The 11,403-nt window shown below is 42.0% G+C and overlaps 1 protein-coding gene across 1 annotated transcript in view; it reads right to left on the bottom strand.

Moving 5' to 3' along the window:
* Positions 1–453: 453 nt before the first annotated feature.
* Positions 454–11,403, bottom strand: part of ACER3 (alkaline ceramidase 3) — a 194,816-nt gene continuing 183,866 nt past the window's right edge. Inside the window, exons 10-11 of the mRNA XM_069203905.1 lie at positions 6,726–6,771; positions 454–1,848 (exon numbers count right to left, since the gene is read on the bottom strand). Of these exons, the coding sequence (XP_069060006.1) occupies positions 1,795–1,848; positions 6,726–6,771 (100 nt within the window). The 3' untranslated portion in view covers positions 454–1,794. The remainder of the gene's footprint in view (positions 1,849–6,725; positions 6,772–11,403) is intronic.

Genomic DNA, 11,403 nt, shown 5'->3' with positions numbered 1-11,403 from the left:
TCACCAATGTCTTAGTTGTGTTTATGTACCTGATCTCAACTATCCATTTGCAGGTTTAACTTATGGTTTTCAATCTTTTGCTTCCACTGATTAAGAGCTGTTTTCTGTGCTCTGTAAATATATTGCCTTTCTTTTCAAATGCTAATTTGCAAGTGTAACATAAAAAATCTGAAAATATATTTTTAGGTATTAAAGTTTTCGAGAACAATATTGTCAGAGATAGAAACAAACCGTGCAGTTAGGGCTGGTTTTCCTCACAAAAGTTCTGACTAAGGACACTGGACAACACCAACTATCCTGGAACAGTGAGGACATGTGGTTCTTCTGCAAACGTTGCCTTTAAACCCCAGACTGAGAAACAATCCGGCCTCACAGGACATTAAGAAACATCAAGAGTAACACGCCAAATGACCACTAGACACTCCAAATATGAAAGAAATAAGCACAAGTTAATTAAGGAGATGTAAGTTTTTATTTTTACATCATTTGGCAAAACGAAGGTATGACACTGGAGGGAAATGGAGGCTGAACTGGAGATGATACAAAGGACTGATGTTTTGCATTGAAATGTACATTTTTCGGCATGAAGCTGGTTCCAGGTCTCCAGCAGGAATACTTGCATAAAAGCTCTAAAATGTGCCCAGAGTGGATGCATATTCTTAAACATTCACACCATAATGGATTTCTAGCAAGTTGGGATGAGCGACTATCGGTTTACACCTTGACTAGTAGCTCCACTGACGGTGTGTAGCGCCTGGTGGATGAATGTGGCAAGTTCTCCAACACTGACCACACAGCACTGCTAGGAGACAAAGGCCGAAGTCTGCGAGCTCGTGTAGTTTCTACACTCGTACTATGCATGTTACACCGTCGATAGACCTTGAACCTCAAGGTCCCCACCACTGCAAAAGGCTTCTCTTGAAAAGAAATGAACATTTAGGTGATTGGGTCATCTGTTCATTACTGAAGCTGTTGCATATCAGGCATGTGGTAGGAAATATTAGCCAGATTTGGTGCCTACCATAGTGGCAGACTCACCACAATTGTTTTTGTCATGGTAAAGGTCACCGACAGCGAGTTTCGGAGGCACAAACACACTTGTAAAATAATACAGACCATGCTTGAATATAGTTGATTTCAGACAACTTCACACTGCTGTTATTTAGGACCAAAGGTCGATAAAAAACAACTTATGTCCACTGCCCATTGACATAATTAAAGAACTTTGTTGTCAGCAAAGCACAGTCCTTCCACAAACTGCTAATACCATAACCCAATTCTGATCGTCCATATTGTAAATATATTTGGGGTTTAGTTGTGAAGAATGGGAGAAACGTTCAGTTCAGACCACACCCTCTTTCTCTTGCTTAAATGATCTGGATTTCGGTTTTTAAGCTACACAAACCAATAAGCAATAAAAGAAAATGCCCATCCCATCCCAGAAAACGTCAGTTTTCCATAGCCACAAACAAATCCAACATGCCTGATTCTACCCAAAAGGTCAAGCCTTATATTTAAAACAGTCAAAAATATAAAAGACTATCTTACTCATTAGGTTTTAACACCATATATTCAGAAAAGCAGAGTTCCCCATGGATCATCCATTCCGGTCTTTGTGCTGTACCTAGCAGTACCACTTGCAAACAATTACACATAAATAGTCCCTTTACTGCAGTTGAACTTGGTCGCAGCGCTTCATATGACACTTCTGCATTATCACACAACTGGAATGTCTCTATCCTTCCGCAAGCTTCGCCTTGGGTGCCTTTGCCATCAACAGCATGGTCGCCCCTGTCAATTCTTCTTTGGCCGCTCAACGAGGATCACAGGCCAGATCCCAAACAGGAACTGTCGAAAGGTGGAAGAACAATACAGTTAAATACATCACTTGTGACAGATGAAACCAAGGTGATTTCAAAGACACATCAATCCCAGAGGCAGCAGCCAGGTACAGATACTGGGGGGGGGAGAGGGGGACAGAAGATGAATCTCAGCCAATCAGTCCCATCTTTGGACCATGCATCTTACCATCTACGTGCATTACGGTTTTCCTACAAAAAATGGGATTGAAGCAAAACGTATTTCCCACTATTGTACGCTTACATACATTTATTAGATTTTTTTTTTAGATGGTAAGTATCCGATTGCATTAATATAAACAAATCTTCTGATTTTGTTATGGAAAAGGTACGTCACATCAACTAAACACACCTACATGTAAGGTTTCAGTGCATGTGTTCAATATTCATCTGAAAACCGGGCTTAATGTAACACTTGACATGCATGAACAGGCTACATGTGCCTCAACTTCCATCCTAAATCAAACCAACGGCGATGGAATAATTCACAAAATTATTAATATCTTAAGCTACCAAGTTTGGGTTAATCAAATTTGCTATGTAAATCAGTAGTAGTTGACAAGTCAAAGGTTCAGCTCAGCCCCTATGCATTCCAAGTCTGTGAGGGTACAAAGCAATATTTCAAATACGAAATATATATTGACTTATGCCTATAAGACATTCAAATTTCCCACAGAACAATAAGAGAATATAAGATTTCACTGACACTGCTGCACTCCTGATATTAAAATAATGGGAAATGCCGATGGTCATTTTAATTTAACTTTATTTAATATGTATCGAAAAACAAGAGAATCTCAGAGGCATTTTTGGCCCGATCTATGAAGTTTTATTTTGGAACAAGTTAGTAGATGCTGGGAAGCACCTCAGATACAGATTAGAAGTTTTATTACATTTAGTACAAAGGACTGCACTTTGACAAAGATTAGCCTGGTTTAAGAATGATAATATTTGCGGATTGTAGTTGCACACAAATGCCTTAAAGATCTGAGCACCACTTGCTTTGCGGCACTGAACATATTGGAGAATATAGCAGAAAATGTTGTAATCCTCTAACTCCCACATATTAATTTGACCTGGATGAATCCATTGAGTTTAATGGTCAACGTCATGACGAGGACAATACATGTCAATTGGAGTGATGGATACAGATTTACATAAATAGCTGCATTTGACAAGACAAAGCAACCCAAAACAATTCTAGGTCACTGCGTTCACCACAGTGTCCTTGGAACTTAATATGGATTTTGAACCACCATTCATCCCAAATACATTTACAAGGGTAACTGCTACTTCCAGAGCCACAGAATCAGATAAGAAATAGCGGGTATTTGCCCTTGCAAAAGTGATTTAGAATTTCCTTGTGGGCACATGTACTGCTAGTGACAGGTTTGTGGGTGTTCATGGGTGGGTCTACCAGCAGTATTTGATCAATTCAGAATGGTTGTGTCCCGGAGAGAAGTGTGCCATTGAATATCTGATGTCTGTTTCAGGTTCTGTAGTTTGCACCTCATGCTTTCCCCAAATCAGCATGTATGGTCCTGGATCTGAGAAAGGCATTTGACTCACTGGACTGGAGGTATATTTTGAGTTTCTCGGACAGTTGGAAGTTGGCAGACGTATGCTCAAATGTATTCAAATGTCTTGTACGCTCCTTTCAGCACGGGTCCATCTTGGGCACCGTATCTCAGACCCTATCACTATCTACAGGGGCACGAGAAAAGGCCGTCCTTTTCCCCCTCTCCTCCTCTTTGCACTGGGGATGGAACTTATTGCCATTTGTTTATGCAGAAAGTGGGTTGTGTGAGGCATCCCCCTGGAAATTATGCAATTGATGTGCTATTACACTCCAAGGATCTCGCTGCAGGCTGCACAGACATTGTGCTGGTCCTAGGTGACTTTCACAAAGCCTTGGGGCTACAGGTTTACTGGCTTAAATCTTGTCTCTCCCCCTCATGCTCCACAAGTGACACTGGATATAGGTGGCCTTGTGCTCCAGTGGCAGCGGCATACCTTCCAATTCCTAGGAGTACGTGTCTACCAAGAAGATTGAATCCTGCTTGATGGTAACGTGATGCATGCTGTCAGTGTTCCAGAGACAGATGACGTTCTAGGGGTCACTACCGCTGTCAGCGCAGGGCAAGACTTTTCTTTCTAAGATGACTATGCTCCCACAATAACTTTATAATTTCACTAATTTGCCAATCCATCTGTTTATAAAATTCTTCTGTATTGTAGCTACTCTTCTGGAGGATCTGATCTGGAGCAATGTACTGCCTACGGTTGCATTACCTAAGCTTCAAACTTCCACTGACATGGGCAGCCTGGATGTTCCCTGTTGTGAACATACTATCATGTTTCCCAGCTACAGTGGCTTGGCTGCTGGGTCACTGGTGTTTGCCTTGAAGACAATCAAACAGCGTTGGCACCATGGACACCTGCCAGGGTGCTCCAGCTCTTTTGACCAGTGATGTGATATTCCAAGCCTTCCCCCCATCTATTATGGGTAACATACATCTGCTATTGCAGACCCTTGTGTGGGTGGCCCTTGTGCATCGGCCACCCCACTCTGGAGCCTAACGCATATTGGATGCCCTCTGGCTCTCGCAAACCTGAAACAATGTCATTCACTTGGACTGGAGACTTTAGGCGACCTTTTCCAGGCTAGACACTCACGGACACGTACTCACCTTTGAAAAGCTCAAGGAACAATACAATATACCTCAGGGCCAATTCTTGACTTATACTGCATTAACTTAATCATTGCAATATCCGCTGGCAAGAACAGCCACCACATGCAGTAATGCAGGCGAGCCACACTATGGGCACCTTTTGCCACTTCATTAGGTGGCTGACTATGGTGCTTGTTGCCCACACGCGGTTCCCTAATTCCAGACAGATGAGAAGCAGAGTTTGTTAGAGAGTTCAACAACACTGAATGGGGCCATATATTACCTCACCCGCTGCAGTATCTAGGAATATAGTTCTGTATTCTGCATAACATCTTCTTGACCCTTTGGAAGATAAGATAATTCTTTCCAAGAGCCAATGTTTGTTGTCCTCCATGCCGGTTATTAAACATGGATGTGCCGCATCAGTTTTGGACATGAACAGGGTTGGCCCAATCAACCTAGTAGTGATCAATTAGACCAGCTATCTGGGCACAACAATCTGTGTAGATGAGATGTGTGTGCTCTGGGTTTATTCAAACGCTCCAAAAACAAAGCATGGACTCCCCTCCTGAATGTAGGTCTTCTGCTGGCAAGGTGCTCCATCCATCCTTTGGAAGGGCACTACACCTTCTTCCAGCCTCTGCGTGGTGTTGTGCAGTCTGAGAGTATGCTACATTGGCATGAAGAGATAAGGGGACTTCCGAAATACCCCTTTTGCTGAGGTGGGACAGGCTCAAATCAAAGACAATACCCTCCCTCTGTGGACGCACCTCTGTGCATTGAGCATGCTCTATTTGATGTGCTATCTCTTAACTACTGTTACCCCTGCTTAGAAGCAGCTATCTGCCACTGTTACCTGCTCCCTTTCTCAAGTTTGCGCATGCAGAACGCTAAGCGGTCTCAACTCTCTATTTGCATGGCTTTTTTCTCCGAAAACATCACTCCACATGGCAGGAAGCATCAACAGTGTTGTACTGAGTGCATTTAAACCATGTTGTTCTTGTCACAGTAGCGATTATGCTGATCTAATCGTTCATACACTATTTTGTATGTAACTAGCTGTACGATTGTACTAATTCAAATGTTTAATACAATTAAGTTTCAAAATAATCAGTGGTGTTCTATGATAAAGCTGGACCTGCTGATACATCAAATATTATAGAACAGAGCAATCCACACTGATGTGCAGTACAGCAAGCAAAGCTAAAAAGTCCTTGAAAACAGGATGGAAAGTGAAAACACCCTGCATGCCGGTCCAAAGGACCAGGAAGTAGCTGATTTAGAGTCTTTTAAGAGTTACCGCCTGACGTCTATCTACTTGATCTGTTGGAAAAGTATCTTCAGATGCAATGGATCCACCTAGATGGACCACAGTAAGTCAGTTGTTGCCCTGTATGATGCACATTCTGCACAGGGAAATAGCCACTGAAAATCCATCAAGCTCCGGCCATTCTTCGAGGATAACCTCTCAAGTAGCAGGAAGAAAGGGATTCTTGAAAATTGAATGTGGCCTATATTGTTTGTCAATGAGGACAATGGCGCAAGATCCACAATCTTGGAAAGCCTACATGTGGGCCAGGCCTTGCCACAGCTATGATGTGCCTCCAACTAAGCCACGAAGTGGCAGGGACTTACCAGGAGAACACGTACTCTAGGTCTAGACAGGACTACAACAACCAACATAACAAAGAACACCCCATACAACAGACAAGAAGACCCTAGAGGACGAGCTTAGATAAGACTTTTTCCAGAACTCAAAGGGAAACCTGTTTTGAAAGGACTCGGTCAAAAACTGAAAATGGAAGGGGCTAAAGGTAATTTTGTATTGTCCCAGGGCCGGGGCTTCATTTGTTAAAAGAACTAGAAATGGAAATTATAGGATGGGTGCCTTTCTCAACATAATGTAGTGCCTCGTTCAGTGTGGAAGCAGGCCATATAGTTCTAATTCTTACTGTTTTATGTTGATTGTTTAAAAAGCATGTTTACTTAAGTGACATTTTGTTAGTATTAAATTGTTATGAATAACACTGGCTAATAATTTTTATTGCACGCATATCTATAGGAGTAAAATGTATTTCAGTATAGTGAAGGCCATAGCTTCGTCTCCCTTTCTGATTATACGGAAAGAAAAATGTACGATTTTGGGTGGATCATGTTAAATGTTACTTTGAATGCACTTGATGTAATAACTTACCTTCACTTTTGGCCTGTATTTAAGGTAAAGTGTTCTTGTGTAAAGGCTGAAAGGAAAAAAAAATGATATACTTATAATACACCTAAATCAAAAATGCACTACATGACGGATAGAACAAAGTAGGCACATACAAATTGCATGTAATACTACTATGTTCAACCAGCCCCAATCAGAAGCAATAGGCAAATCAGAATTAGAGTAAACATGTTCAATTCATAGGGACCAAAAATGCAGGTTCCTGAATGAAATCATGGAGAACATGCCTTTTTTAATACCAGAAGTTCAATTGAAAAGAATACCTTTAAACATCAATACATGCTACAATACAGAGAGCAGGGTGTCCCAAAAGTCACAAAGCCATACATGAAACTCATTCTGATGACCAAATACTAATCGGAGAGTTTATACAAGTGACCAGAAGTAACATAGTTCTGTTTTGGGAGATGAAGTCTAAAACGTACACGTCAGCAATGGGAATCCCCTGTTTGATAACGGTGAAGATGATACAATACTTATAAAGTGTGTAGCGCTGTCTGACTAGGGCGTCTCAGCGCTAAAATTGTTACAGTCAGTGGGATGTAGCGAACGCTTCTGTGCACAGTGAGGCACAGTCAACAGCTATAGGGACTTTTTATTTGACGAGTACTCTCCGTCAAAGGTCACTGGAATTCCAAATTATTAAGCATTATATATCTGTGCAGGTTTCTATAGGCCTGTTAACACCATCCTATAAGAAGCTGGATTAACTAATCTGGCATTCGCAACCAACCAACAACTCTGCGACCAAACACATTTTATTGGTAGTGTGTTGTTTAAGATGACATCCTAATCCCAAACCCGAACTAGCGGCAGGACAAGAGGAGCAACTCTCTGGAAGGAAAAATGTCAACAGGGATTTAAATCGCGAGATGACAGGGGAAAAATAAGATCAGATCACCGACTCAACGCAGTATTGCGAAGAACAGTTTATTACCTTGGAATATAGAAAGGTAATGAACCATAAATTGGTGAGATGGTGAGCCCTATTATCTCATTATCAACATTGCTTTAAAATATAAGATAATTGTGTCTTATATCATAAAGATTTCATGTACAGCTGACATAACACATGATCCTCTTGTGTACATGAAAGCAGTTCCATAAGAGCAAAGGGACTAGACTAGATTTGGGGGACGGGCTACTACGTCACAACAGTGACAGATATCCCATCCAATGAAATATAATGAAAATGTCACTTACCCAGTGTACATCTGTTCGTGGCATCAGTCGCAGTAGATTCGCATGTTCTGCAATAGCTCGCCATCTGGTGTTGGGCCGGAGTGTTACAAGTTGTTTTTCTTCGAAGAAGTCTTTCGAGTCACGGGACCGAGTGACTCCTCCTTTTGTCTCCATTGCGCATGGGCGTCGACTCCATCTTCGATTGTTTTTCCCCGCAGAGGGTGAGGTAGGAGTTGAATTGTAGTAATAGTGCCCATGCAATGGAGTGACGAAGTATGCACTTATTTAAGGTTGAGATGATACATATATAAATAATTGAAGGTAACTTCCAAACTGCTACAGGCTCCCGGGGAGGCGGGTGGGCACATGCGAATCTACTGCGACTGATGCCACGAACAGATGTACACTGGGTAAGTGACATTTTCAGTTCGATGGCATCTGTCGCTGTAGATACGCATGTTCTGCAATAGACTAGTAAGCAGTTATTTCCCCAAAAGCGGTGGATCAGCCTGTAGGAGTGGAAGTAGTCTGAAATAATGTCCTTAATACAGCTTGACCTACTGTGGCTTGTTGTGCGGATAACACGTCTACACAGTAGTGCTTGGTGAATGTGTGAGGCGTAGACCATGTGGCTGCCTTACATATTTCTTGCATTGGGATGTTTCCTAGAAAGGCCATGGTAGCACCTTTCTTTCTGGTTGAGTGTGCCTTTGGTGTAATGGGCAGCTGTCGTTTAGCTTTAAGGTAGCAGATTTGGATGCATTTAACTATCCATCTGGCTATACCTTGTTTTGAAATTGGGTTTCCTGCATGAGGTTTTTGAAATGCAATAAAGAGTTGTTTAGTCTTTCTGATGTTCTTTGTTCTGTCAATGTAATACATTAATGCTCTTTTGACATCTAATGTATGTAGTGCCCTTTCGGCTACGGTATCTGGCTGTGGAAAGAACACCGGAAGTTCCACTGTTTGATTTAGATGGAACGGTGAAATAACCTTTGGCAAAAATTTAGGATTGGTCCTTAGGACGACTTTATTTTTGTGTAGTTGTATAAAAGGTTCCTGTATAGTAAACGCCTGAATCTCGCTTACTCTTCTCAGGGAAGTAATGGCGATGAGAAATGCCACCTTCCAGGTTAGGAACTGTATGTCGCAGGAGTGCATGGGTTCAAATGGTGGACCCATAAGTCTAGTTAGGACAACATTTAGGTTCCATGAAGGAACAGGTAGTGTTCTTGGTGGTATAATTCTCCTAAGGCCCTCCATGAATGCTTTAATGACTGGTATTTTATATAGGGAAGTTGAATAGGTAGTCTGCAGGTATGCAGATATTGCTGCAAGGTGAATCTTAATGGAAGAGAAAGCTAGGTTAGATTTTTGTAAGTGAAGCAAGTAACCCACTACATGTTCTGGAGTTGTGTGTAATGGTTGTATTTGATTAATATGGCAGTAGCAAACAAACCTCTTCCATTTACTTGCATAGCAGTGCCTGGTGGATGGCCTTCTTGCTTGTTTTATGACTTCCATACATTCTTGGGTAAGTTGTAAGTGCCCGAATTCTAGGATTTCAGGAGCCAGATTGCTAGATTCAGCGATGCTGGATCTGGGTGTCTGATCTTTTGGTTGTGCTGTGTCAACAGATCTGGCCTGTTGGGCAATTTGATGCAGGGTACCACTGATAGGTCTAGCAGCGTTGTGTACCAGGGTTGCCTTGCCCAAGTTGGTGCTATCAATATGAGTTTGAGTTTGCTTTGACTGAGTTTGTTTACCAGGTAAGGAAGGAGAGGGAGAGGAGGAAAAGCGTAAGCAAATATCCCTGACCAGTTCATCCATAGGGCATTGCCTTGGGATTGTTTGTGTGGGTATCTGGATGCGAAGTTTTGGCATTTTGCGTTCTCCCTTGTCGCAAACAAGTCTATCTGAGGTGTTCCCCAGAGTTTGAAATAAGTGTTCAGTATTTGGGGGTGAATTTCCCATTCGTGGACCTGTTGGTGATCTCGAGAGAGATTGTCTGCGAGTTGATTTTGTATCCCTGGTATAAACTGTGCAATTAGGCGAATTTGGTTGTGAATTGCCCAATGCCAAATTTTTTGTGCTAACAGGCTTAACTGCGTGGAGTGCGTCCCTCCCTGCTTGTTTAGATAATACATTGTTGTCATGTTGTCTGTTTTGACGAGAATGTATTTGTGAACTATTATTGGTTGGAAAGCTTTTAGTGCTTGAAAAACTGCAAGAAGTTCTAGGTGATTGATATGCAGTTTTGTTTGATGTACGTTCCATTGTCCTTGTATGCTGTGTTGATCGAGGTGTGCTCCCCACCCTGTCATGGAAGCATCTGTTGTTATTACGTATTGTGGCACTGGGTCTTGGAAAGGCCGCCCCTTGTTTAAATTTATGTTGTTCCACCACAGAAGCGAGAGGTAAGTTTGGCGGTCTATTAACACCAGATCTAGAAGGTGACCCTGTGCTTGAGACCACTGTGATGCTAGGCATTGTTGTAAGGGCCTCATGTGCAGTCTTGCGTTTGGGACAATGGCTATGCATGATGACATCATGCCTAGGAGTTGTAATACCATCTTTGCTTGTATTTTTTGTGTTGGATACATGCGTTGTATGATGGTGTTGAAATTTTGAATTCTTTGTGGACTTGGAGTGGCTACTCCTTTTGATGTGTCTATTATGGCTCCCAGGTATTGTTGTACCTTGCGTGGCAGAATTTTTGATTTTGTGAAATTGACGGTGAACCCTAGTTTGAAGAGGGTTTGTATGATATGATTTGTGTGATTTGAGCACTCTATTAACGAATGGGCCTTGATTAGCCAGTCGTCTAGATATGGGAACACATGTATTTGCTGCCTTCTGATGTGTGCAGCGACTACCGCTAGACATTTGGTAAAGACTCTTGGTGCGGTTGTTAATCCGAAAGGCAGTACCTTGAATTGGTAATGTATTCCTTTGAATACAAACCTTAGGTATTTCCTGTGCGATGGGTGTATTGGTATATGGAAATAAGCATCCTTGAGGTCTAAAGTTGCCATGTAGTCGTGCAGCTTTAACAATGGCAATACTTCTTGTAGTGTGACCATGTGGAAGTGGTCTGATTTGATGAAAGTGTTGACTACTCTGAGGTCTAGGATTGGTCTCAGTGTTTTGTCCTTCTTTGGTATCAGAAAGTACAGTGAGTAAACTCCTGTGTTTATTTGTGTGTTTGGCACTAATTCGATTGCATTCTTTTGCAATAGTGCCTGCACTTCTATCTCTAGGAGATTGGAATGGTGTGTTGTTAAATTTTGTGCTTTTGGTGGTATGTTTGGAGGGAACTGTAGAAATTCTATGCAGTAACCATGTTGGATAATTGCTAGAACCCAAGTGTCTGTAGTGATTTTTTCCCATGCTGTGTAATAATGACCTATTCGTCCCCCCACTGGTGTTGTGTGGAGGGGGTGAGTGACATGTGAGTCAC

Source organism: Pleurodeles waltl, chromosome 8, assembly GCF_031143425.1.
Source record: "Pleurodeles waltl isolate 20211129_DDA chromosome 8, aPleWal1.hap1.20221129, whole genome shotgun sequence".
In the NCBI taxonomy this organism is placed as follows: Eukaryota; Metazoa; Chordata; class Amphibia; order Caudata; family Salamandridae; genus Pleurodeles; species Pleurodeles waltl.
The sequence above is the reverse complement of the archived record's forward strand: the minus strand, read 5'-3'. Positions and strand labels throughout refer to the sequence as shown.